The sequence below is a fragment of the Lepisosteus oculatus genome, chromosome 27 (genome assembly GCF_040954835.1).
Source record: "Lepisosteus oculatus isolate fLepOcu1 chromosome 27, fLepOcu1.hap2, whole genome shotgun sequence".
NCBI classification, from domain to species: Eukaryota; Metazoa; Chordata; class Actinopteri; order Semionotiformes; family Lepisosteidae; genus Lepisosteus; species Lepisosteus oculatus.
In genome coordinates this window covers 5,852,681-5,880,639 of record NC_090722.1, presented here as the reverse complement: position 1 = coordinate 5,880,639, position 27,959 = coordinate 5,852,681, and the positions used below count along the sequence as shown (strand labels likewise).

General features: G+C 53.4%; 1 protein-coding gene across 4 annotated transcripts; it reads right to left on the bottom strand.

Moving 5' to 3' along the window:
* Positions 1 to 829: 829 nt before the first annotated feature.
* atp8b2 (ATPase phospholipid transporting 8B2) lies at positions 830 to 27,959 on the bottom strand. Of its 4 annotated transcripts, none has more exons than XM_069185254.1 (30): positions 27,875 to 27,959; positions 21,951 to 22,009; positions 20,954 to 21,067; positions 20,050 to 20,148; positions 19,440 to 19,501; positions 18,869 to 18,941; positions 18,140 to 18,210; positions 17,814 to 17,864; positions 17,555 to 17,634; positions 17,226 to 17,384; positions 16,818 to 16,906; positions 16,466 to 16,662; positions 15,805 to 15,819; positions 15,020 to 15,228; positions 14,254 to 14,297; positions 13,972 to 14,137; positions 13,532 to 13,720; positions 12,142 to 12,257; positions 11,284 to 11,448; positions 11,053 to 11,164; positions 10,668 to 10,773; positions 9,742 to 9,889; positions 9,286 to 9,469; positions 7,820 to 8,043; positions 7,618 to 7,701; positions 6,730 to 6,975; positions 5,935 to 6,073; positions 5,099 to 5,229; positions 3,838 to 4,236; positions 830 to 2,934 (listed from the first exon to the last, which is right to left on the bottom strand). In XM_069185254.1, the coding sequence occupies exons 3-30, from the start codon at positions 21,053 to 21,055 to the stop codon at positions 2,836 to 2,838; spliced, it is 3,759 nt and encodes a 1,252-aa protein (XP_069041355.1). In that variant the 5' UTR covers positions 21,056 to 21,067; positions 21,951 to 22,009; positions 27,875 to 27,959; the 3' UTR covers positions 830 to 2,835. The 4 variants fall into 4 exon arrangements, with proteins under 4 accessions (XP_069041355.1, XP_069041352.1, XP_069041353.1 ...); XM_069185251.1 differs by lacking the exon at positions 27,875 to 27,959 and adding an exon at positions 26,606 to 27,454; XM_069185252.1 differs by lacking the exons at positions 17,814 to 17,864; positions 27,875 to 27,959 and adding an exon at positions 26,606 to 27,453.

Here is a 27,959-nt window from a genome sequence, read left to right as displayed (position 1 = left end):
GCACGCTTCTTCTCTCTCGCAGGGCACCCCCTGCTGGGTGGGTGTTGGCTCCTGACCTGCGCCCATGGTGCAATGAGGGAAGCAGAGAAGAGGAGCTGGGCCCAGCAGGCAGCTGTTTGCTCTCTCTCCTCTTACTTCTCTGTTTTTTGTTTTGCTGTATCTCTGCCGTTTCAGCACATTCAGACTGACTCAGTCGAGCACAACTTGAGTAAAGTCCACCTTTCCCAACAAACACACACATGTACACGCACAGACAGGGGTATAAACACGCACTGACACAGACACACACCAGGCACAAACAGGCTGACACACACACTGACACCAGGACACTGAGACACACACACACAGACTCCAGCGCACTGACACACACACTGACTCCAGCGCACTGACACACACACTGACTCCAGGACACTGAGACACACACACAGACACCAGCACACTGACAAACACACTGACACCAGCGCACTGACACACACACACAGACACCAGCCCACTGACACACAGACTGTGACACCAGCGCACTGACACACACACTGACTCCAGCGCACTGACACACACACTGACTCCAGCGCACTGACACACACACAGACACCAGCCCACTGACACACACACAGACACCAGCCCACTGACACACACACAGACACCAGCCCACTGACACACACACAGACACCAGCCCACTGACACACACACTGTGACACCAGCCCACTGACACACACACAGACACAGATACCCATAAAGTCAGTAACCGTGACGATCTGCGGACTCGGCACACGTCTCGGGAGACGAACTCAAGGAGCAGCATCAGCAAAGAGCACAGGCAGACGGACAATCGGTGTCTCCCTCCCGTGAGAAAGGCTCATGGGTTTATTTATTGATCTTGGCCTTTCACTGACCCCTCAGCTCAGCACCCCGGGGCCTCAGCTACAACATTTCAGAGTCAAAACCCGGCCACAGAGCTGCCTGACGAGGTTCTCGGTCTCCTTAACAAGTTTTATCCAACGAGTTCGTTAATGAGTCCTTTGACGAAGCGAGCAACGAAAAGCAAACCAATCAATCATCGGGGAAAAAACAGTTCTTCACCAGCAGGCAGTGGTCCTGCTGCTGGACCCACAGTACAGCAACACTGGCCCTGCCGGCCCTCCCACCCCCCCAAAAAACAAAGCTTCACCTCCTTTTATCTCATCCTTTGCCCTGATGTTCCATTATAGCCTCGGGCCACGCTGGGACCACTGAGACCAGTACAGTACTCCATTCCAGCCCAGTTCGCTGCCTTCTGCTCCAGCCCAGCCCCAGTACACCAATATGGTGCGGACGCGTGGGGCGCGGGCTTCCTGTGCCGCGTTCTCACTGAGAACCGTAGCGCACTCCGACACTAGCCCCCGCCGCGGGTGGAGGGCCCCTCGCGCTCTCCCGTCCTCCGGAGAGGAAGAGATTCCCATCCTTCCCAGCGATGCCCAGTCCCCGCCCCTCCCTCCCTCCCCCAAGCTGAAGTGCAGGCCGCACTCTTAGCGTGCGACAGTTTCATTCATTAATCAGTAAATCAATCAATCGATCGATTCATCTTCTTCTGTCTGGCTGCCCTAATGAGATCGAAGACACATATTTACAAGAGGTGGGCACTGTATTTCTCACCCTCTCCGTTTGAGTTGCAAGTGTACAGACACCTTTTACACATAGATATAGATCTCCACACGCAACGTTTTTTTCTGTGCTTGTCAGAGTGAAGAAACACCCATCCCGAAAAATAGAAATTCATACAAAAATAAAATGTGAGATAGAAAGAGCCATGTTGGGCAACATTCTGCTGTGGTGTCTCCTCTAGTGAGAAACAGTGAAAGAGAGGGATGGAGTGAGAGACAGAGAGAGGCAGGGACAGTGAGAGACAGAGAGAGGCAGGGCCAGACAGACAGGAGAGGAGTGAGAGAGACAGAGGCAGGGACAACAAGAGGAAGAGGGGGACAGAGACAGAGGCAGGACAGACAGTTGGAAAAAGGTGTTGACGTTTTATTGCTCCTGGGTGGTCTTGCTCAGTAACTGGTGACTGCATTAGGCAAAGTGCAGAACAGCGCATTGTGCACTGCTGGTACCACTTGTGGATATAAAGCCGGTCAAAGACAGATAAGACGAGAGACAGGGAGAGCGCGCAGTGCAGCTGTTTGTGTCCCGAAGCTCGGATTAATTCAGCTGTCCGGAGAAACCTGCTATTTACACAGGAGACAGGAGCGGAGGAACCCAGAGTCACCAGCCCCAGTTTTGGGGGTACAGATCGAAGACCTCAAGCTGCAGCCACAGCTTCATCTCAAATCCCGCTGTGTTCTCGGACACGAGCCCACAAAGAGACAACCCTTCACAGCAGAAGCTCAGTGTTTGGCACTCCAAGCTGCCCTCAGGACGACCCCCCGCTTCGCACTTTCCCAGACGACCCCCCGCTTCGCAGTTGGACCCTGGGTCGACATCATGACCATCCCGGCGGTCACTTCTCCAGTCTCGCGCTCTGTGCTCTCCGTCACTCCGCTGTGTGGGTGTCCTGTGCCGAGGCGTGGGGGGCTGCTGGAGGCTCCGGTGTGAGAGGATGGTTGCAGGTGTGAACACAGGGAGCCACGGGCAGGCCTGGACTGGGGGCCCCGTGCCCTGCGCTGTCTCTGCGCTGACCGCCGCGGTAGTGAACCCCTCGGCTGCTCTCTCCCTGCCTCCTCTCCTCTGTGGGGGGCGAGAGGACAGGCCCCGGCGCGGGAGGCTCACAGACACAGCTCACTGCGCGGTGGACAAGAGGAGCACCGAGCAGCGTGACGCGCGGCTTCAGCGTCCCCCACCCCTCTCCTCCTCCTCACTGCCTCACTCGGAGAGGGAGGGCTCCTCTGTGATCGGCGGGGGTCCCGGGCTGCTGGCACCGCTGATCCGTGCTGCCGTACCTCTCCAGCCAAACAGCGCCTCCTAGTGGGCAGAGGGAGAACAAGGAAAGCAGGATTAAGAGGTGCACAGACCTATGAGGGGAGAGAAAAAAATAAGCACACTGCCCTGTCGTGCCCTGGGGGGACAGTGGGCACACTGCCCTGCCCTGTCCTGGGGGGACAGTGGGCACACTGCCCTGCCCTGTCCTGTCCTGGGGAGACAGTGGGCACACTGCCCTGCCCTGTCCTGGGGGGACAGTGGGCACACTGCCCTGCCCTGTCCTGGGGGGACAGTGGGCACACTGCCCTGCCCTGTCCTGTCCTGGGGAGACAGTGGGCACACTGCCCTGCCCTGTCCTGGGGGGACAGTGGGCACACTGCCCTGCCCTGTCCTGGGGGGACAGTGGGCACACTGCCCTGCCCTGTCCTGTCCTGGGGAGACAGTGGGCACACTGCCCTGCCCTGTCCTGGTGGGACAGTGGGCACGCTGCCCTGTCCTGTCCTGGGGAGACAGTGGGCACACTGCCCTGCCCTGTCCTGTCCTGGGGGGACAGTGGGCACACTGCCCTGCCCTGTCCTGGTGGGACAGTGGGCACACTGCCCTGCCCTGTCCTGGGGGGACAGTGGGCACACTACCCTGTTCTTTCCTGTCTTGGGGAGACAGTGGGCACACTGCCCTGCCCTGTCCTGTCCTGGGGAGACAGTGGGCACACTGCCCTGCCCTGTCCTGGTGGGACAGTGGGCACACTGCCCTGCCCTGTCCTGGGGGGACAGTGGGCACACTGCCCTGCCCTTTCCTGTCCTGGGGAGACAGTGGGCACATTGCCCTGCCCTGTCCTGTCCTGTCATGGGAGGACAGTGGGCACGCTACCCTGTTCTTTCCTGTCCTAGGGGAAAGTGGGCATGCTGCCCTGTCCTGTCCTGTGGGGACAGTGGGCACACTGACCTGTACAGCGACCAATCCCATGCTGCCCCAGCTCAGCCCCTCGCTAGCCGGGCTCCTGGCAGGGGTGACCGAGGCGCTGTGCTCAGGCAGGGGTGGCGTGGGGGCTCCCTCTTCAGGGGGCTCCTGCGAGGCCGGGCTGGGGCTCTCCCCCCCGCTGGCGGCCGACCTCTTCTTGCGCAGGGTGTCGATCCAGCTGGCGCTGTGCCGCGTGGCGAAGCTGGACAGCGCCAGCGAGCTGAGCCGCATGTTCTTGCCGGAGGTGATGAGCTCGCCGAAGCCCTCCTGGTGGGCGAAGGCGTAGCCCGACCTCCGCGAGCCGCCGCGGCCCATGCGCCCCAGGGTGCCCCGGGTCCCCGATCTCGGCTTCTGCTTCTTCCGCACAAGCTGGGTGTAGCGCACCTGGGGGAGGGTGGGGAGAGAGAAGGGGGGTCACCGCACTGGCTCCCCCCTGTCCCCCTCCTCTCTTCCACTTCAAAACACAGTGTCCCCTCAGTTAACCCAAAACCACAGGGCCCCCTCTTGGTGTACAGTAAGTCTGAAGTATTAAGTATTAAGCATTATAATGCTAATGTTTTTCATATTATTAAATAAATATACTGAATACATAAATCCGGATATATAAAAAGTAGTACTTTGCATACATAGTAGTTTACATTTTAAGGTACAGGCTAACCGTGTTATTTATACGTGTTTTTAAAAGATGATTTAATTTCAGCTGCTGGCTGTGACCTTAATCTTCGATCCATCCGTGATAAAAACTTTGGCTTCGAAAGCCAGTGGCCCACAGCGAAGGGCGCCTGGCCCAGATTCACTTCTGCTTACTTCGCTCAAGAGCGCGACTCGGACAGTATCGGCGTGAGCTCCGCCGCCACACCGTTCCCACGGGTTTTGAAATTCACGGCTCGGAGGAAGACGGAGCGCTTTCACCGGTGCTTATTTGTGCTCATCGGAAAGGGCGGGAGGAGTTTTGTTTTTAGAATAATTTGGCGGTCAGTAGCAAATACAAGTCAAAGACTGAAGCACAGCACAAACAGCATATCGGGAGCAGCTGAATTAGAAGGCGGGTCTTGCGTTTCTATTGATACATTGCTATAAAAAACGTTGCCTTGTTGTCAAGTAAAATCCAGCATGTATGCCGAATTAGCTGTATATATAAAAAGCTCGTGCACCCCTCTTTGGATCCTTATGTGCCCCCCTAAGAGGGTGCGCCCCACTGGTTGAGAACCCCTACTCCAGTGGTCCCCAGTCCCCCCGGTCTCACCGTGTCGGACAGCTGTGGCTTGAGGTCCAGCTTGAGGAAGCGGAAGGCCACCACAGGGATGATGCACACCACAGTGGACAGAGCCATGGTCAGCCAGACCGCTGGCTGGGAGAGCGTGGACTGGGCAGCCCCTGTGGCAGCACACACACGGAAGCAAAGAACACGTTACCCCAAGGTCACCCCAGCATCCTGGCCACATTTCCCATTGGCCTTCACAAATGTCAAGAGCACATTCTAGAGCAGAACAGCATGGACAGCAGTTCTGGCCTGAACTACATTCCCCAGAATGCTTTGGGGAACGCCCTGCCATCCCCTGACCAACTGCCCTGACCAGTTGCTAAAACTGTCTGGAGCTGTCCCAAAACCCTGGAGAGGAAAGAGGAAGAGCGAGAAACCTGGACTGGAAAGAGAACAGGAAACCCTGTGAGGGACTGGAAGTCTGTGTGATAGGCTTTCTTTCTCAGCTCAGCTACCCAATTAATGATAGGGATGCTCATAGAGGCTTTGCCTGGTTTTGTTTAGTGTTTTGAAGATACTATATAAATAAAAGCACTTGTTTTGTCTGTTGTCCTGAAACCCACCTATAAGATGATCGATCGCTACGCTACCCACAACAGGTAATGCGTACAACCTTAGCTCCTACATACAGTCAAAAACGTACACACCTGCAGACACCAGGAGTAACACACTGGTGCAGGGAGTCTCTCTGAGCACCACAGGGTGCATCACAGGCAAGCGAGGAGTAACTGAGGAGTAACTGATGAGCCCCTATTGATTCAGCACCTGCTGAAACAGGTGAGCGAGAGTGCATATTCCCAGCTCTCCCAGTGTCTCACCTGCAAACCTGAACTGGTTGGGAAAGATGGAGAAGAGCGTTTCGCTGTGCATGGCAAAGAGGATGGTGAAGTAGGTGCCCAGCGAGCCCAAGATGAAGAAATGGTTGATGGCTGTCCAGTAGCCCGTGTCCAGCCCGATCTGCACAAAGACACACAAGTAGCCAGCTCAGCCGCTGTGCCCGGCCCGGTACACGACCTGTGGCCAGTCCCGGCGCTCCGAGCCCAGCGAGAGACGAGCAGGAGGGGGAAATTCGGGACAACGCGCTCCCACAGCACTACATCCACTACAATCTAACATCCCACACTGACCACTGAGCCGGACAGCAATGGCTAGAGAGGCCCCTGCCCCGCTGCTGCCCATGGGAATGTGTCCCAGGAGGCCCTGTTTGTACGTGGGCCATATTTCATCACACAGCATTGGTCTCTTAGAACAGGACGACTTAAGAGCCTTCTGTCTTTAACACTGCTGTGATGCACGATTAAAAATTTGCTGAGCTGCAGAGGATCCTGAACCCTGGTCTCGGATCGTCCAGCGCTAGCGCTCTGCTCTCTGAGCTATGGTGTTTCTCTGTAGCAGAGGTTTTGTGTGACAACTCACTAACTGCTGTGCCTCCTCAGTGATTACCACCCCCTCCCGACTCCTGTGGTCGCCAGTCTGCTACGGACACCGGCTTCAGAGTTCGTCTCTCGGAATGGATCCTCTGCTCCTCGCGACTGCGTGTTTGTCAGGCTCGTCTTCCCCGGACTCCGACCCACCTCGTCCCCGCTGCCACGTAACCCTTGCGCCACGCCCACCTGCACGCTCACGACGATGACGAGGGAGGTCGCCACGGTGACGGCGAAGGTCTGGTAGTCGGCCAGCGGCGTGCCGTCGCTCCGCGTGGCCTCCGCGAAGACGCCGTACGGCACGAAGAACAGGACGACGGAGGTGTAGATGCCCTGAGCGATGCAGATGAAGAACTCGCGCTTGTTGAAGAGCAGGTTCAGCTGCCCAGGTTCATACAGCTTTGGGTACTCCAGGCTGCGGTGCTCTGGGACGTCCTGACAGAGAGAGACAGAGATGAGGGTACTCCAGGCTGCGGTGCTCTGGGACGTCCTGACAGAGAGAGACAGAGATGAGGGTACTCCAGGCTGCGGTGCTCTGGGACGTCCTGACAGAGAGAGACAGAGATGAGGGTACTCCAGGCTGCGGTGCTTTGGGACGTCCTGACAGAGAGAGACAGAGATGAGGGTACTCCAGGCTGGGCTGCTCTGGAGGTGAGGCAGAGAGAGACAGAGATGAGGGTACTCCAGGCTGCAGTGCTCTGGGACGTCCTGACAGGGAGAGACAGAGATGAGGGTACACCAGACTGCGCTTCTCTGGAGGTGAGGCAGAGAGAGACAGAGATGAGGGTACTGCAGACTAGGCTGCTCTGGGACGTCCTGACAGGGAGAGACAGAGATGAGGGTACACCAGGCTGCGCTGCTCTGGAGGTGAGGCAGAGAGAGACAGAGATGAGGGTACTGCAGACTAGGCTGCTCTGGGACGCCCTGACAGAGAATGACAGAGATGAGGGTACACCAGACTGCGGTGCTCTGGGACGTCCTGACAGGGAGAGACAGAGATGAGGGTACTCCAGGCTGCGCTTCTCTGGAGGTGAGGCAGAGAGAGACAGTAAGGGGCTAGTGATGGCAGTCTCTCACCTGGTCGAAGATGCCCATGGCCAGCACCGGGAGCGATGTGTACACGATGTTATACAGGGTGATGAAGTACTGGTCATACACCGTCTAGGAGAGACAGAGTTCACATTGATTAACACAGTGAGACATTGTCTGTCCGAGTTTGTGCTAACATCTCAGAATGTTCGCTACGTGCAAGCACGAGCGTGCGTGTGTGCCCTCTGACCTGTGCGGAGAAGCCGCAGAAGAAGCCGAACCAGAAGTGCACCATGGTGAAGGCGAAATTCTTGTAGAAGAAGTAACACAGGAAGCGGCACATGCGCAGGTAGGACCATCGGCCGTGCACCAGCAGGAGGCGCTGCAGGAACCGAAACTGCGAGAAGGAGTAATCGGAGGCCAGCACAGCCTGGATACCCTCCTGTCCACTGATTCCCACTCCAATGTGGGCGGCTGCAGCGAGAGAATGGGACAGAGAGAGTTTGATCTCATGATGGTGTACTCTGGTGTTACAGAGGAGCTGGGCTGAGTGTCTCTACAGTAACTCTCCAGCTCTGATGATGATGAAGGAGTGTTAGTGTGAAGATACAGAGGAGCTGGACTGAGTGTCTCTACAGTAACTCTCCAGCTCTGATGATGATAAAGGAGTGTTCGTGTGAAGATACAGAGGAGCTGGACTGAGTGTCTGTACAGTGACTCTCCAGCTCTGATGATGATGAAGGAGTGTTAATGTGAAGATACAGAGGAGCTGGACTGAGTGTCTCTACAGTAACTCTCCAGCTCTGATGATGATTAAGGAGTGTTCGTTTGGAGATACAGAGGAGCTGGACTGAGTGTCTGTACAGTGACTCTCCAGCTCTGATGATGATGAAGGAGTGTGAATGTGAAGATACAGAGGAGCTGGACTGAGTGTCTGTACAGATGTGCCAGATGAGAGAGCCTCCTGTGTCGAAGTGGTCACGTCAGCCGCTGTGATCCAGTGCTGCAATCTCAGCCCAGCACTGCGCTGCCGGACTTCCCGTGACTCAGAGCTGCGCCCCGCAGACAGAGAGGAAGCGAAACCGCTGGCCTTTTCGCAACCCATCTCAGATGACCGTTGCTCGCTGTTTTTTATTATGGCTTGTATTTTTGATATGCTGTTGCTTCCCTTTCGGGGAGTTGCGCAAAAAAAGGACACGACCGCTCCTTTCCGAGTTTGGGCAAAAAAACAATAACAAAGGGCAGGCTTTGGTTTGGTTCACCGTGAGAAAGACAGACGGGGAAATGCGTGAGAGACCGAAGGTGTTGCAATGTTTAGAAACCTAGTTCTCGTACCGAAAGAGTTCTGTAAGGCACTCCTCTTGCGAGAATAAGTTTGTCACTTTTTGTGTCTGCAACCTTCTCTCAATCTCTTTCTCCCCTGTGGACAAGGTCATGACCTCTGTCTCCCTCCCTACACTGATGTCCTTCTCTGTGGACAAGGTCATAACCTCTCTCTCCCACCCCACACTGATGTCCTCCTCTCTTGACCAGGTCATGACCTCTCTCTCCCTCCCCACACTGATGTCCTCCCCTGTGGACAAGGTCATGACCTCTCTCTCCCTCCCTATACTGATGTCCTCCCCTGTGGACAAGGTCATGATCTCTCTCTCCCTCCCCACACTGATGTCCTCCCCTGTGGACAAGGTCATGCCTCTCTCCCCCTCCCTCACTCACTCTTGATCATGCTGACGTCATTGGCCCCGTCCCCTATGGCCAGGGTCACGGCCTTCTTGTGCCTCTTGATCAGTTCCACCACCAGGGCCTTCTGCAGGGGCGTGACCCGGCAGCAGATCACAGCCTTGCAGGCGCAGGCCGTCTCCAGAAACTCCCGCTCCATATCGGCCTCCAGGGCGTGGGCCTGCGGGACATGGGAGAGAGGGGCCAAGGTGAAGGGAGAAAGGAAGAAAGAGAGAAAGGAAGTAGGGGGAAGAGGGGAGAAGAACAGAACATGTTATCCAACATGTTAGAGGTAAGCCAACACAAATGGCTAGACACCTTCAAGATACACTTATTCCCCATCTGTCCTGTCCTGGGTCCTGGCCCTCTCTCAACTCCTCTCCTTGCCTCCACCCTTCCACCCCTTGCTCAGCATCTATTTCTCTCGCTCTGTCCCACACTCCTCCCCCTCACCAGGCTGTGCCCGTTGATGACCAGGGCGTAATCCCCAGGCAGGGTGTCCAGCAGTGTGGAGGGGGGTCTGGGTGGGTTGCCTTTCTCCTGCCAGCTGTAGCCGTTCCCCATGGATCTAGCCAGCTCCAACATCCGCTCCCTGGCGCGCCTAGGACGAGACCGATCAGTTAAAGCGCCCTGCAAGGGCAGAATTCCTCTAGAAATACAGCATAGGCAGGGTACAGCAGAGCTGAGTCCCTCTCTCTCTGTGCAGCATGAGTGGACTGGACTCTGTCTCAGTGCAGTATTGATGTACTGGCCTTTACTGCCCAGACAGTAGAGCTGAGTCCCTCTCTCTCAGTCCAGTATCAGTGTACTGGACTTTACTGCCCAGACAGTAGAGCTGAGTCCCTCTCTCCAAGTCCAGTATCAGTGTACTGGACTTTAGTGCCCAGTCAGTAGAGCTCTGTCCCTCTCTCTAAGTCCAGTATCAGTGTACTGGACTTTAGTGCCCAGTCAGTACAACTGAGTCCCTCTCTCTCAGTCCAGTATCAGTGTACTGGCCTTTAGTGCCCAGTCAGTAGAGCTCTGTCCCTCTCTCTAAGTCCAGTATCAGTGTACTGGACTTTAGTGCCCAGTCAGTACAACTGAGTCCCTCTCTCTCAGTCCAGTATCAGTGTACTGGCCTTTACTGCCCAGACAGTAGAGCTGAGTCCCTCTCTCTAAGTCCAGTATCAGTGTACTGGACTTTAGTGCCCAGTCAGTAGAACTGAGTCCCTCTCTCTCAGTCCAGTATCAGTGTACTGGACTTTACTGCCCAGACAGTAGAGTTGAGTCCCTCTCTCTCAGTCCAGTATCAGTGTACTGGTCTTTACTTCCCAGACAGTAGCAGGGAATCTCTTATCAGAGTCTCAGTTTTACTCTCAATTTCCCTCAGTCTCCCGTACCTGAGCTCCTCCCTGACGCTCTGCACGGTGTGCCCACTTATTATGAACACCTCGCTCATGTCGTCCGTCAGCATCTTACACGAATATCCAATATTCACTGCTGTCTCTGTGAGAGAGAGAGATAGAGCGCATTGAGACAGAGGGACCAGAGAGATAGAGGGACAAGAGAAAGGAGAGCAAAGATGAGGGAGACCAAGGAAGAAGGGAGGAAAGAGAGAAAGTGATGGAGAGATGTTGGGAGAAAGAGGAAGATGATGACAATTTGAAAAATCAATCTCATAAATGAAGGGGAGGATGAGAGAGAGACGGAGCTGTGCGTGTGATTAGTGTGTGTAGAGTGCAGCCTGGATGTGTGCACGACACAGATCAAGCTTGTCGGACTAACCCTGCTTGTCCCCTGTCAGCACCCAGATCTTGATGTTGGCCAGAGTGAGGATGGCGATGGTCTCGGGGACACCCTCCTGCAGCTTGTCCTCGATCGCCGTGGCTCCCAGGAGCTGCAGACACACGCACACCAGGTCACCGACGCGTACGGGGTGCTGGCGACACCAGCAGGGCAACGCGAACAGCTCGGGGGACAGGCTGCGCACAGGGGCGCGAAACGGAGGGACGTTACCATCATGTCCTGCTCCACGTCCTCGTACACGGCCGCCAGCCTCTCCTCACGACAGTTGGCCGCCCTGCTGGCACTCTGGTGCCGCAGGGCCCACTCCTCGTACTGCTGGTCTGACAGGTCCCGGTACGCCAGCGCCAGGGTGCGCAGCCCGTCCACAGCGTACTCCTGCTCCAAGGGGTGGGCAGGGGCGGGAGACAGGGACCCAGACAGGAGAGACAGACAGACACAGAACCAGTGAGAGGCAGAGAGGGACAGGTAGAGACAGACACACAGAGACAGCGATAGTGAGAGGCAGAGAGATATAGAGAGATGGACAGGTAGAGACAGACACACAGAGACAGCAACAGCAACAGCGAGAGGTAGAGAGAGAGAAAGATAGACAGGGAGAGAGACAGGAAGGAGCAGAGATACACACGGACAGAGTGAGAGAAAGACCAAAAGAAAAATATTCCAGCATGTAAACATCTGGCGCTGTCTTTTTGTCCCAACATGGATAAAACCAAGTTAAACAGTAAACAATCTATGAAACCACTGCAAAATATCGGTTTTACTTTGGAAACATAACAATGTGAGAGAAAGAATGTCATTTCGGCAGTCAACCACCAGGTGGCTCCCTTGTACCACATACAATATTTTCAGACTACAACACCAGTGGCTGAATGAATACATTGGGAAGACTCAGATTAAGGTGATCAGGGTAAGATCCTACCCCGGTGGTGATGTTATGATGTGAATAAACAGAGAGAATGACTGAGGCTGAAGTGATCAGTGTTGATCGTACCCATAAATCCCCACACCCAGCGGGGTTGGAGGTGACTGTAGTGGCAGAGAGGTCAGCACATTCTGGGGATGACTCACATTGAGGTGGTCAGAGGTGATGTTCAGCAGGTCCTGGTTACAGGGATGCAGTCTCTCAAACAGCAGCGTGTCGGCACCCTTACAGTACAGCCTGATCCTGCCCTCGGGGTTCCGCACTAACAGGGACGAGTGGACCAACGCGCACACACAGTCATAGGCACCCAGACACATGGACAAGGAAGAAAGAAGGAAACACATAAATCTAAAATGGGAACCAGACAGAAGAAGTCATATCAGCAGAATTGAACACCCAGAATTATGAAAGAACTAGCAATTACACAGAAAATGGCAAGAATTGTAACAACTGCAATGGCAGCTCTAGCAGTAACTGCAGCAGCAGCAGGAGGAGGAACAGCTCTAGCAGTAACTGCAGCAGCAGGAGAAACAGCTCTAGCAGTAACTGCAGCAGCAGGAGGAACAGCTCTAGCAGTAACTGCAGCAGCAGCAGGAGGAACAGCTCTAGCAGTAACTGCAGCAGCAGGAGGAACAGCTCTAGCAGTAACTGCAGCAGCAGCAGGAGGAACAGCTCTAGCAGTAACTGCAGCAGCAGGAGGAACAGCTCTAGCAGTAACTGCAGCAGCAGCAGGAGAAACAGCTCTAGCAGTAACTGCAGCAGCAGGAGGAACAGCTCTAGCAGTAACTGCAGCAGCAGCAGGAGGAACAGCTCTAGCAGTAACTGCAGCAGCAGGAGGAACAGCTCTAGCAGTAACTGCAGCAGCAGCAGGAGGAACAGCTCTAGCAGTAACTGCAGCAGCAGCAGGAGGAACAGCTCTAGCAGTAACTGCAGCAGCAGCAGGAGGAACAGCTCTAGCAGTAACTGCAGCAGCAGGAGGAACAGCTCTAGCAGTAACTGCAGCAGCAGCAGGAGGAACAGCTCTAGCAGTAACTGCAGCAACAGCAGCAGGAGGAACAGCTCTAGCAGTAACTGCAGCAACAGCAGCAGGAGGAACAGCTCTAGCAGTAACTGCAGCAACAGCAGCAGGAGGAACAGCTCTAGCAGTAACTGCAGCAGCAGGAGGAGGAACAGCTCTAGCAGTAACTGCAGCAGCAGGAGGAGGAACAGCTCTAGCAGTAACTGCAGCAGCAGGAGGAACAGCTCTAGCAGTAACTGCAGCAGCAGCAGCAGGAGGAACAGCTCTAGCAGTAACTGCAGCAGCAGCAGGAGGAGGAACAGCTCTAGCAGTAACTGCAGCAGCAGCAGGAGGAACAGCTCTAGCAGTAACTGCAGCAGCAGGAGGAACAGCTCTAGCAGTAACTGCAGCAACAGCAGCAGGAGGAACAGCTCTAGCAGTAACTGCAGCAACAGGAGGAACAGCTCTAGCAGTAACTGCAGCAGCAGAACTGCGCCGATGATGATGGTGATGATGAAGATTGCGGGGAGGATCCGTACCGATGACAGACATTCTCTTGCGGATGTTGTTGAAGTCCAGGATGGCCAGCAGGGTGTAGGTGACGGGCCGGCCCAGCTCCTGCACGGTGATGGTGCCGGGCGTGCGAGAGCGGAACACGAACCCGAAGTTCCGGGCGGCTGTCACCAGGGCGCCCTCATCTGGGGATTGGGCCTTGTACAGTAGCTCTCCTGCAGAGAGAGGAGAGCACAGAAGTAAATGGGACAGATTACGACTGAGCCTGTCCTCCCTTGGTCAGCCAATCCAGCCTGATACCCAATCATGTCAGACAGTCACATGGTCACTGAGCCTATACTTTGGTCAGGATCACTTTATCTGCTGTCTTTCAGCTTTGGTCAGAGTTTCCACCTATGAGTTGTTTATTTTGGGGTGGGAGGTCCCAGATAGCACCGAAGTTTGCACAGCGGTCTCCCCTGCTCACCCTCACTCTTCTCTTCAGCCATGACCGTGTGGCAGAGCGACAGCAGCCTGAAGAACTCGTGAGTGGCCGGGTCGTCCAGCTTGACCGCCTCCAGCAGGCTCTGGTCACAGAACGAGAACCTGCTGTCGGCCAGCGGGTTGAAGGAAAAGTCCAGTGGCTCAGCTCTCTGGGGTAGGATAGAGGGGGAGAGCAAGAAAAAGCAGAAGTCAAGTCACTGCTGCTGGAACTACTAAATTAAAAATTCTATAAAATTAGGAAGATGGTCATTTTAAAAGGTCTTACAGTTGTCATTTTGGGCTGTGACCCTAGAGTGTCAATCACCTCACCTGCCAGGAGAAGACAGAGTCAGAATTACAGTAGTGCATGTAGACAACAGACACTGGCTGTAGTGATAATGCAGGAATACTGTAGTAGTTACCCTGAGAGGCTACAGGCAGTGACTGCAGTGATAATGCAGGAATACTGTAGTAGTTACCCTGAGAGGCTACAGGCAGTGGCTGCAGTGATAATGCAGGAATACTGTAGTAGTTACACTGAGAGGCTACAGGCAGTGGCTGCAGTGATAATGCAGGAATACTGTAGTAGTTACACTGAGAGGCTACAGGCAGTGGCTGCAGTGATAATGCAGGAATACTGTAGTAGTTACACTGAGAGACCACAGCAGTGACTGCAGTGATAATGCAGGAATACTGTAGTAGTTACACTGAGAGGCTACAGGCAGTGGCTACAGTGATAATGCAGGAATACTGTAGTAGTTACACTGAGAGACCACAGCAGTGACTGCAGTGATAATGCAGGAATACTGTAGTAGTTACACTGAGAGGCTACAGGCAGTGGCTGCAGTGATAATGCAGGAATACTGTAGTAGTTACACTGAGAGACCACAGCAGTGACTGCAGTGATAATGCAGGAATACTGTAGTAGTTACACTGAGAGGCTACAGGCAGTGGCTGCAGTGATAATGCAGGAATACTGTAGGAGTGCAGTACTACAGTAGTACTGTAGCAGCTACACAAAATGGCTGTGTGGAGTGCAGGGAGGGCCTCACCGTAGGCCTTGCCGTTGATAGAGCACTTGTTGAAGGTCATGATGTTCTGCGTGAGCGTGCCGGTCTTGTCGGAGAAGATGTACTCCACCTGGCCCAGCTCCTCGTTCAGCGTGGTGGTGCGGGCCTCTGCCGGTGTGTTCCGGCGCTGGCAGTACATCTTCCTGTCCCAGTTGATGAAGTAACTGTGGCCAAGCCTGATCACCTCCACACTGTACGTGAAGAACAGGGAGAACAAGGGAAAAGCAGAGTAAGAAGACCGAAGGTGGAGCAGAGAGCGGGGAGAGACAGACGGGAGAGAGACTGGGAGAGTGGGGGGAAATTAGCGGGGCTGGCACCGAGCTGATGGACTGGTTCACAGAGATGTCTCACAGCGGGACGGGGGCGACTACGACAACCTGGAAACGGCAGCGTCTCTGGACCGGTGGGTACGGTAGAGCAGAAGCACGCTGGTCCACCACACAGTGCATCCATAGCTGCGGCCTTCACCCAGACCCGGAGAGGCAACGCTGAGGAACCGGGGCCACTCGGCACACGCAGATGAAATCAGCCAGCTCCAGGAATAAGTGGCAGGAGGGTGGAAATGACTAGGAAGCCTTGCTCCAGGTATGGGGGGAGAAACGTCTTATCCCCGTGGCTGGTGGCGCATACTGGGAGGAGTCCCGCACACTGGCACACACGCACACACGGTCAGTGAGGAATTATTCAGCCACTCTCTTGACTCTGTGCAGTTTCGGGGGAGGCAGAGGTGTCTGAGTGTGTGTGTGTGTGGGGGGGGTATTGCTTACCTGTTGGGTTTGGGGCTGAAGAAACCATGCAACAATAAAAACAAAATAACAATCGTAATTAAAATCAATAAACCAGTCAGGAGGGAGGGAAACAAGGAACGTGACTAGCAGACAAATTCAAACTAACAGGCAGGGGTGCTCATTTCTTTAGGGCACTGTTACGATAGTCAGTTTCCTGAGATGGAGGTGGTTCAGGGCACAGACACAATGTTGAAGTTTTTCTATAAAGTGGGGGGTTTGTATTTTGTATAGGTGCAGTATTTCTACAGGGCAAGTGCGAAACCTCCCATTGCTGTAATTTAAGTTTTACTTATACATATATAAGCACATATGTATATACAGGATGGCGTTACACACTTTCTATATGGAATAGGTGAAGTTTTTTTAATGGGGATGGTCACATTTTTTCCTAAGGTAAAGTTACAGGGATTTTATTAGGCATAGATACAGTTTCTGTTTATTTAGGAGGAGTTTAGGAATGGTGTTCTGTAAGGACAGATACAAGGGGGAAGCCTGTTTTATTAGGTGGAAATACAGAATCTGTAAGTGATCTTTGGGGTTCCTAGAGGAGAAAGGTACAGGTTCCCTATTGGGTAGCGCAGTATTTTTATGTGGGGATTTTAGAGAAGAAAGGTACAGGTTTCTAGGCCTTCTCTCTGACCTGACATAGAGCGAGATAGGCACCACGGTGTTCAGGATGATGACGTAGGACCAGAAGGACAGGAAGCCGGAGAACAGGAAGTTGTCAATGGGCTGGTCCCAGGGCAGATAGATCTGGAACAGGGAGCCGACCTCCTTCTCCCACACAGCGTTCCCAATGGACAGGATCACTCCCATACACACCAGGAACCCAAAGATCTGCAGACAGAGAGAAGGGAAGGATCGAAAGAGAAAGAGTGAGAGTGGGGACAGTGTGTGTGATGACTGAAGGAAAGGGAGGTGACAGATATAGGGTTCAGGGGGTGTTTTAAGAATATAATGGTGAGAGGAACTGAACCCAGAACATTTCATACCCAGAGCACCAGTGTGTTCATCAGGCGGTCGATACTTGTTCTCTTAAACTTGGTGCGTCCACTATTCTGCATCAGCTTGGTGTCAGGACCTGAGTGCAAGAGAGACAGTGGAGATGTGAGGCTCTCGGAGAGAGTGAGAGAGAGACAGAGGAGACAGGATCTGTGAAGACGTCCACCCTGTAGCATCGCGGTGCTCTTCTGACAGAGGGCGAGACAGGTAAAGGGACAGTATGCATGCAGATGACCAGCCCCTAGCAGCTCTGTGTTCCTCAGACAGAGGGACAGACAGGCAGAGAGACGGAACCTGCAAAGAAGACTAACTCCTAGCAGCTATGTGTCCTTCAAACGGAGAGGTGGTCAGGTAGAGGGACAGTTGAGCAGTGAGACAGTCAGGCAGAGGGACAGTACCTGCGAAGATGACCAGCCCGTAGCAGCTCTCCGTGTTCCTCAGCACACAGCCGCGCAGTAGCATGTTCTGGTTGCTCAGGCCGTACTTGTTCTCCTGCCAGTACAGAGTCCCACAGAACCGGTCCAGCTTGTTATTGGGCGGCTCGCAGACCACCTCTCCTGTACAGGCAGGGAGGGGACAGAGGGACAGGTTATTACAGAGACAGAGAACCAAGGGGATGTCAGGCTGCAGACCGAGGCACACACAAAAGAAAGGTATAGAAATGAAGGGAGAGACAGCTGGGTCACAGACAGACAAGAGGGATGGCGTGGACAGACAGAGTCCGTACCATCAAAGCAGGCCAGTCTCTCAGGGTCTCCCAGCTCCGAGGTCACTGGCAGGGACTGACGCACCTTCATGTTGGTCTCCCTGATAGAGCATGGACAGACAGGCAGGGTTACTGTAGCTGCAAGGTAACGCACTGAATGTCTGACTCACACACGCAAGCAGGAGGAGTCATTATTTAATGGGTTAATTTCTTATTCGCTGGAAACATTATTATATGCATTCTTATTATAAATATTGAAAACTAGCAGCATGCCACTTACAAAAATATAGCTGCCAGGTGCATTTCAAGTCTGTTTCCATTTTGAGTAAATCTGAACAGAGAAAATTAATGTTAAATATACTTGCTGCTATGTTTCATCAGTATAGACTGAAGAAGAGCTCTGCAGCTGATATTAATACCTGGAGTGATTCATAACTGTGCAATCAGAGTCTGACTGACTGACACACAAGTAGTGTGATTAACATCACAGTAAAACCTGGAGTGGATCAGGCTGCTGTGCATTGGGAGCTTGACAGCACTGTAAAACCTGGAGTGGATCAGGCTGCTGTGCACTGGGAGCGTGTGTGTGTGTTGGCGTTTTCGTACCCATCCAGCTCCGCCGTCTCGATGTAGCACAGTCCGTGTGGCTCGCTGCTTGACAGAAGGAGGAGATCGGCCTTCAGAGACACAAGGAGAGCTCGCGATGAGCACATACAAGGGCAAATCATGGTAAAGCTTCAGGACAGGACAGGAAGGCCTTCTCTACCAGGCAGGAAGCAGATAACACAGAGAGAACAGACAGAATTTCTCCACAAACATACTAAGAAAGACTTTTTCAGTGTGGAAACTGGAGTTACTGTGTTTCCATATCCAAATACATTATTTATATGCACCTTCATATAAGTACCTATTAATATTTATTGGATTTGCAGACTGCCTGGCTTTCAGAGCAGTACTTTGCTCTCCCCCACCTTGAACACACCCCACCTTTCCAAGAATGAGGGCCCTTCGACAGGCCATGGGCTACTCTGTGCCTCATGGGCAATCGATCACAGATTGGAGGCATGTCTTGTCTCCATCTCTCTCTCTCTGACGTCACTGCAGGCCTGCCAGACGCCCGAAGAGCACACCTGCCCCCCCATCTCCTTTGGGGAGCCACTGTCAGCTTCTGACATGACCCCGGTCTGAAACCTGGGGCCCAATCTCCAGAGAAACTCCCACTGTGGCAGATCTCTGGGAAGAACGGAGTGATGGAGCGGCAGGCAAGCCCGTCCGCCCCCCCCCCACGCCCCCCCACTGTCTGCCCTGTGCCTGCTGGCAGAGAAGCGGACTTACTGCCACAAACTGGTTGTTCTCCAGTTTGATGATGTCTCCCACACGCACGTTCATCCACTTCTCCTTCTGAAGGCTGGGAGGCAGAGAGAAAGACACAGCTGCTGTCAGAGAGTGGCAAACCCGTACCCACAATCCACCACCGTGAAGAGGACACGGGCGCCGCAGGACAAGCTCAAAGAAGAGTAATTCCAGGTCCAAGAGGAATGTCATACACACAGAGCAAAGGAACCGAGTCTCTTCAGTCCTAGGCACAGGAGGGCTGATTTACAGCATACACTTGTCATTTAATATCTGTGACATGAATACCTGACTGGAATCAATAAGAACTATTTACATATCCACATGTAGTACTTATGACATAATCATCGATACTCATGACCTTACAATTAAGGTACACATCAATAATCAGCACTATGGTACGCAATGAGAGTTTAACGCTCACAGATGAAACAATCAAGACCTTAAACGTCAGTAATCAATACTAATACTAACCTAACAGTCAGATCGTTACTCCAATCTAAAAGTAAACTCCCCAGTCAACGCCAATATCTGCAGCTTACATCGTACTCACATGCCATTGATGAGGACCTGAGACTGGCGGTTGTTGACCTGCTTGTCGCTCTTGTGACGAAACTGCAGTGGGAGAAAGTAACAGGGGCATGCAGTCAGTCTGGCTTGCTGTGAGGTCACCGTCAGCGAAATGTGTCACATGAGGTGTTAACTACAGTACATGAACTGAGAAACTGTAAAATACACTAGAGGGCGCTGTCTAGAAGGTTACTAGAGATGCTGTGTGCTGGATCAGTGTCAGCAGTGTGACTGGGAGGTTACTGGAGATGCTGTGTGCTGGATCAGTGTCAGCAGTGTTACTGGGAGGTTTCTGGAGATGCTGTGTGCTGGATCAGTGTCAGCAGTGTGACTGGGAGATTTCTGCAGATGCTGTGTGCTGGACCAGTGTCAGCAGTGTGACTGGGAGGTTACTGGAGGTGCTCTGTGCTGGATCAGTGTCAGCAGTGTGACCGGGAGGTTACTGGAGGTGCTGTGTGCTGGATCAGTGTCAGCAGTGTGACTGGGAGGTTACTGGAAATGTTGTGTGCTGGATCAGTGTCAGCAGTGTGACTGGGAGGTTTCTGGAGATGCTGTGTGCTGGATCAGTGTTGGTTCTGCGCTCAGAAACTCACATAGTCATCTGTAGCATCCTTCACTGCAGTGATGCTCAGCACCAAGACTAAAGGCACAATGGTGGTGAACCAAGAGAGTGATGAGATCTGAGGAATTAACTGAGAGAAAGAGGTTAATACAAACACTGCTCTACAATGCACTGTGCCACAGACAAGAGTCTCCAATTGATAGGGCACAAGAGAGTTTCAGACAGAGAGGGTTTAACACGAGCGGAGCTCTAACATATCTCAGCACGCTGGAACTTCGGTGCCACTCCTGGTGCTGTGCTGGGCTCAGATCAACCCTGGAATTAACCAGAGTCTCCTCAGAGCCTCCCTACCCTCTCTCTTCCTTTCCTGACTGCTCCTCTCTGTCGCCTCCAACTCCATCAGTCCCTCCCTCTCCCTCTCTGCCTGATTCAGGGCTGGTCTGCGGGAGAGCGAGCCCGTCCCCTGCGTCCTTCAGCACTGTGAGGACGCGGAGTCCTGTAAGCTGATAGTGGTTCTGCAGACACGTGTCGCTCTCAATCTCTCGCTCCCTCCCCCTCCTCTCTGGTTATGTAATGCCAGGCCGCTGTCTGCGCACACGGGTGACCTCAAAACTACAGCCGCATTCCCCACCTGCAGAGAAAACAGGGACTGACGGAGTGTACTGTTGCCATGTGAATGTGAGTCTACCTAACCAAAAGTTGGATGGACACATGACTGGATTGATGGATGACCTTTCCATGCATCTGTAGCACAGATACAGCACCTGTTTATCTTTCTCCTTTGCCTACCCTGTCAGTCTGTCTGTGTGTGTTCCCTGTTCGTCACCATCCCCACCTTCATACTGACATATCCCAGAGCAGGTACTGTAGTGTAGAATGGATGACCCCACCCTCCCAAAAAAAGTTATGCAGCCATGGCAACACAGGAGGCTTACCTGTAGAATGAGCAGGAACAGGAAGTAGGTGTTGGCCACTTCCTGGAACTGCTCAAAGAGGTTGACAGGCAGGAAAGTGATGATGTTGTACTTGGAGGTCATGATGCAGTTATTCTGAGAGAGAGAAGGGAGAGGCGCAGAGAAAGAGAAGGAAGGAAAGAAGGGGATGTAGAGAATACAGAAAGAATGGGTACAGGAAAAATGTGATTAAAATACACTTTAAACATACAAACACATCCACCTTAAACAGAAGCAAAACTCCATTTACTTTATACCCCCCTATTCACACAACATTGGAACAAATAAAATGGAGAGCTTTCAGACAGCCTGGTCAGCCACCGGGGGGTGATGTTGTATAGCAAGCCAAGGAACACACTGATCTTACAATTCCATCCATCCATTTCCTATTCAGGGTCTATCTGGGGGGAGCTGGGGTCTATCCCAGCAAGCAACGGGTGCAAGGCGGCGTACAACCCGGATGGGACGCCAGTCAGTCTCAGGGCACACCTAGACACACTTACACTCACACCAGGGCCAATTTTCCCAGAGGCCAGCTAATCTCCCAGCACGTCTTTGGACTGTGGAGGAAACTGGAGCAGCGCAGGTCCATAATTAAACCCAGGTGAGGCAGTAATGCTAACAAATGTTCCACCGTGACGCCCTATTCATCCAATTGTACAATATAAAACAAAAGGGTTACAGTATGACCCAGGCCAGACTGAACCAGCGATCTCTGGACTGTAGGGCTACAGTGCGACCCAGACTGGACCAGTGATCTCTGGACTGTAGGGTTACAGTGTGACCCGGCCCAGACTGGACCAGTGATCTCTGGACTGTAGGGTTACAGTGTGACCCAGACTGGACCAGTGATCTCTGGACTGTAGGGTTACAGTGTGACCCAGCCCGGACTGGACCAGTGATCTCTGGGCTGTAGGATTCATCCTGTGCATTAAATGAGCTCCTTTAACGGTTGAGCCACAAACCCCCCAATACATACCGCGTACTGGAACTTCTCGTTGTACTCCCGGTCATTCGCTTTCACTCTTCTCTCCTCCTCTGGTTCAGAAAAAAACCCAGAAAAAGGAAAAGATTAACCTGACAAGCATGACGCCAAGGTGGGGGCAAGAGGGACACCAATTGCTGTCGCACATCCCTACTGAAGCCCATCGGCCAGTCTCTCAAATTCAACCTCACTTCCAGACATCATCCTCCCATCCTGAGCAGCACGATAGGGGGGTCTGTGGGTACGGGTACCCCCAATGTTCCAACTCTTGCATCTACACAGGGGGCAAGAGAGTGACTTTGACACACAGCTGCAGGGTTCGATACGCAGCTATGCCGCTAGTTATCCAGACTGCCAGTCAATTATCGGCCTCAGCAGGAACTCGCACACCCGGTCAAACACAGTCCTACAGAGACTCACAGACACTGGACACGCACAGAGACAGAGTGTTGCTGCTGGGGAAGATGTGGGAGAAGGGAAGGGTGTACCCCAGTACCCCATGTCCAGGGGTCTGTCTGCAGTCAGATGAAACAGAAACAAATACACGTTGCCATCACATGCTCAACCCCAGGAAGAAGGAAGAAGAGGAGTGGCTCCTTTGTCACCCCCCAGCCCCTGCAAGACAGGCTGCTGTGGCAAGGCTGTGGTTTCCTGCGACAGTCACGTGTGTGACACTGCTTCTCACCCAGCAGCTCCGGACCACCGCTGCAGCTGCTCAGAGCAGAGCGGAGACCTGTCCCTCCCTCTGATCCTCCTTCTCTCTCTCTCTCTCCATCCCTCCCCACCCTTAACCTGCTCAGAGCGGAGACCTGTCCCTCCCTCTGATCCTCCTCTCTCTCCATCCCTCCTTTCTCTCTCCACACCTCCATCCCTCCTTCTCTCTCCACACCTCTATCCCTCCTTCTCTCTCCACACCTCCATCCCTTCTCTCTCTCTTCAGCCCTGCCTGCCCCCTGTCCTTCTCTCTCTCCAACGTGACTCCCCTCTATTTCTCTGGATTCAGTGTCACCATTTGCTATTTTCTGGGCCCCTCAGCCTTTCTCCCCTCCTTCACTGTCACTCGTCACAGAGGGGAGGGGAAGTGTTCACCCTCTCCAGCCACCTCTCTCTTTCTCAGCTCTCCTCCAAGGTCAGAGACCGGTTTCAACCAAACTGCGCCCTGTCATCGGTTTAAAATCAGACATTAACCATACTGCCCCCAGCCCCCCGCCCGATTGCCTGTCTCACTGTCCCCGTTCCTCACTGTGGGCTCCAAGGTCAGCCTGAAACCCAACTCCTACACTCAGCACCCTGCCTGCCTCATCTCTCTCCACCTCCCCATCCCTGTCTCTCATCTTCCCTCTCAGCCATCCGAATAAAATGCAAATGTTACACTATGATGACTGCCCACCCCCACCCACACCCACACACACACACTCCTCTTTCCTCCAGTCACAGCTGCTGCAGAGTCCTGCCTCCTGATTGGCTGCTCATGACATCACCGCCGGCCGACCGTGACTCTCTCAGTGCACGCCCACGCTTGCTTTCCTCCACTCCAGGTCAGCAGGACCCGTCTCGGGCCGGGGTGGCACGTGCCAGCACCTCGCCCGCCAGCTCGCAGGCCCAGCCACCGAGCAAGGAGTCAGAACAACACATGAAAGCCAATCTTGGGCTCCACTAATTCAAACTGGACTCCCACTCTGCAGAGCCCTGGTGACAAGTTTTCCCCTGTCATTATGATGCGAAATCTGCCTCATTTTCTATTCTATCTGGATTCATGTGGAGTCACTGAATAACACTTTCTCTTAAATCTGTTGAGCCGCTCATATTCATGAGCATCTAAGGGAGGGGGCGTGACTCAGCCCCAGTATCCTGCACAATCCATGCAAACCACGCCCCCCCTCTATTCGGTGCTCATGAATATGCATGAGGGCCTGCATTTCAGCTGGCGTGACTTGTGTTACTATTTCCACCCTTCAAATTCTAATTAACTCTCCTGGATGGTTTAATGAGAGCAGCACAGGGACTCTGGATCTGAAAGTGTGCAACAGCGTGTGCAACGTTCCATTTCTTCCAGTCTTAATTACTGTAATTAAACTGTTACTCAGGTCAATCAAAACCCATCTGACGCTCGTGGCAGTTTTAAACCAGGGGTGGCAGACTCAGGTCCTGGAGGGCCCAGAGCCTTCTGGCACCTGTTCCAATACTAAACAATTGAGGTAATAATTTATCCGATTGAAATGCAGGAGATCACCCAGGGACTATGGGTGGAAGCATTCCAGTCATGCATGTGATGAAATAATTGCACTAACAATGCTGTTGGGAGCCCCAGTAGAATAAAAACCAGAAGCAGAAGCTAGGCCCTCCAGGAGAAATAGCCGAGCCCTTTAGCCCCCGAGAGCCTGAACAGGGAATCATAATGCACGTCTCCAGCCGTCTCACGCAACCCTGCGCTCCGGGACAGGGAGGCGTCCAGTGTCTGGGGCTGGGAGATGATCAGCTGTGTGGCTCCCGCTTCCCGGCCTGCAAATGTTCCATGCTCGCAGTGCTTTTACACAGGCCAAGCAGAAATCACAAGGTGTTTCCATTCATAACTAAAATCCTGCTCCTGAAATTTTGGGCTCAGCACCAGGCTGCGGTCGTGATCATTATATGTTCTTAAGCTTGAGACACCCCTGACTGGACTGGAGACACTGCTGTCCCTCTCCTCTCACACTGCCCCTGAATTCACACACTGACACACCCCTGACTGGACTGGAGACACTGCTGTCCCTCTCCTCTCACACTGCCCCTGAATTCACACACTGACACACCCCTGACTGGACTGGAGACACTGCTGTCCCTCTCCTCTCACACTGCCCCTGAATTCACACACTGACACACCCCTGACTGGACTGGAGACACTGCTGTCCCTCTCCTCTTACACTGCCCCTGAATTCACACACTGACACACCCCTGACTGGACTGGAGACACTGCTGTCCCTCTCCTCTCACACTGCCCCTGAATTCACACACTGACACCCCCCTGACTGGACTGGAGACACTACTGTCCCTCTCCTCTCACACTGCCCCTGAATTCACACACTGACTGAACTGGAGACACTGCTGTCCCACTCCTCTCACACTGCCCCTGAATTCACACACTGACACACCCCTGACTTGACTGGAGACAGAGCTAGAGACACTGCTGTCCCTCTCCTCTCACACTGCCCCTGAATTCACACACTGACACACACCACACTGTAGATGGTGTCAGTATGCAATGTGGTTATGCATTACCTTTAAAACTTCTTAGCAGTTTTACACCAAGCATGAACTAATGAAATATACAACAGTGGCTGTTCAGAGAAGTGCTCAGACAGCAGCATGCACACACCTCTATCACATTCACACCTGTCTAAAACAAATACAAATGGTATTGTCCTTTTTTAAAAAAAACATCCCTTGTCCCAGCACATGGTGGGACATCAGCCTTCATTGATGAAGTGAAGAAACAGCAGTGTCTTTGTCAGGCCATACAGATGGAGGAAACAGCCACATAGACACACTCAGGCATCGAGTTGTGAGGCAGGATGGGCAAAACCCACAGGGGGTGGATCACACTGTTAGGAGTGTCATTATAAGATAACTGGAGTGATAACACCCCGGGGCAGAGAGATAGAACGAGGGAGATACAGCGAGAGGAGACTGCAGGAGAGTCACAGTGAGAGACAGCGAGAGGAGACTGCAGGAGAGTCACAGTGAGAGACAGTGAGAGGAGACTGCAGGAGAGTCACAGTGAGAGACAGTGAGAGGAGACTGCAGGAGAGTCACAGTGAGAGACAGTGAGAGGAGACTGCAGGAGAGTCACAGTGAGAGACAGTGAGAGGAGACTGCAGGAGAGTCACAGTGAGAGGAGACTGCAGGAGAGTCACAGTGAGAGACAGTGAGAGGAGACTGCAGGAGAGTCACAGTGAGAGGAGACTGCAGGAGAGTCACAGTGAGAGGAGACTGCAGGAGAGTCACAGTGAGAGACAGTGAGAGGAGACTGCAGGAGAGTCAGAGTGAGAGGAGACTGCAGGAGAGTCACAGTGAGAGGAGACTGCAGGAGAGTCACAGTGAGAGGAGACAGCAAGAGAGTCACAGTGAGAGGAGACAGCAGGAGAGTCACAGTGAGAGGAGACTGCAGGAGAGTCACAGTGAGAGGAGACTGCAGGAGAGTCACAGTGAGAGACAGTGAGAGGAGACTGCAGGAGAGTCACAGTGAGAGACAGTGAGAGGAGACTGCAGGAGAGTCACAGGGAGAGGAGACTGCAGGAGAGTCACAGTGAGAGGAGACTGCAGGAGAGTCACAGTGAGAGACAGTGAGAGGAGACTGCAGGAGAGTCACAGGGAGAGGAGACTGCAGGAGAGTCACAGTGAGAGGAGACTGCAGGAGAGTCACAGTGAGAGACAGTGAGAGGAGACTGCAGGAGAGTCACAGTGAGAGGAGACTGCAGGAGAGTCACAGGGAGAGGGAGATGGGAGGAGAGAGAAAGAGAGACCGAATGGGGTGAAGCTCCCCAGACTGAGCCAGAGAGGTGAAAGAGGAAGGGGGGTGACTGGGCCGCGGCGCACACAGGCGCGCAGGGGCAGGGGAGGGCGGCGCGGTGAGATGGGATGGATGAGTGACGTGGCGCCAGGGCCTGTACCTGCTCCTGCTGCGCTGGCGCCGGCTCTCTCACAGCCGCTCCCCTCCGCCTTCTTCCTTTTAAGCGGAACCACCATGGGAAACCACTTTTCAGGAATGTCTTTCGGGATAGTCATTTTATCCTATTTTTTTTTTCTCCGTATTCTCTTGCTGAAATCCTGCTTTGGTGACTGCCCTGAGCCGTTTGTTCTCACATGCTGTCCGGTACCCCCAACAGAAGCCTCCCCCCACCCCACCCCCGACACACACACACGAAGTATCAATCAATCATTGCCCCCTCCTCCCCCTCTGTTCTGCCGCAGGATGGCTGAGGTCATCTGCCCAGCGCACTGCAGCCCTGCGCTCTGCTGCTCTGATATTATAATTATTTTATTCTAATTAGCAATAACAGACCAACGTCCCGGCTAGCGCACTCCTGCTTACTCCCACCGAGAGAAACGGAGGGCCAGTTGTCTCGCACTGATTCTCAGCTACAAGAGTCCCGTTCTCTCCCTTAACCAACTGCCAGATCGGCTAAACTAACGAAAATCGCGACTGAAGTCGTTCAAAATCCAGTTTCCATCTTCCGACTCGCTAGTAATCATTTGGAAAAAAAAGTCCGAGAGGGACCCGGTCGATACTGCTCCTAATGTTTCCGCCGTTATTATTGCCGTCCTCGCTTTGCGGTGGTCTTAAATTGTCTTTAGAAATGCTCTTGTGCGCACCAAGGAAGACAAACTACACGAGGATTAAACTGAACAGTCCCTTCGCTCGCTGCCCGAGAGTGCTACACTGCTAGCGCAGGTTCTTAAGTTGACGCCGCTTTAAAAATAATAACACACACTGGAGGAGAGCTCACGATGGTGTTATAGACATTACATAATCAAGGCAGCCTGTGATTGGTGGCTAGCTGATCCAATACAGAGACGCCCTTAGCGTTGCCACGGCAACTGCCTCTGCAGGGGAGGAAGCGAGCGAGCGAGCTGCGGTTAAACAAACGAAAACAGGTCAGTGCGGCTGTGAAACTAGGCGCCATTTTGGCTCACACACTGGGGAAAGGGGGGCATGTTAAGGACGTCATGGTGATAGGCCCGTTTGAGCCAAAATGGCGGCCAGCAGGGGGCCACCCCTCGGCCCCCTCCACGCACTCGCACTTTAGCCGCTCGGTTGTAGAGGACGGCGATGCTTTGCCAGCATGATTGGGAGTGGGGGTTCTGCAGAGGGTGATTGGGCCTGGCAGGTGTCCATGCACGTGCAGAAGAAAACAGGGGCATGAGGCGCACTCACTCACACAGAGCCAGACAATTACACTGGCCGCTTGGGTGAACCTCTCTCTGTGTTGCAGCGTCTCAGAGCAGCAGCAGCAGCGATCAGAG

Bases quoted from the DNA above. Each gene is read 5' to 3' on its own strand.
- atp8b2 (XM_069185251.1), bottom strand. From the start codon at position 26,720: ATGACTATCCCGAAAGACATTCCTGAAAAGTGGTTTCCCATGGTGGTT. The intron at 14,298-15,019 runs GTGAGGCCCTCC...TTCTCCTGGCAG, and splicing joins TATCAACGGCAAGGCCTACG to GTGAGGTGATTGACACTCTA. The intron at 12,258-13,531 runs GTACGGATCCTC...CGTCCCTGTTAG, and splicing joins CAAGAGAATGTCTGTCATCG to TGCGGAACCCCGAGGGCAGG.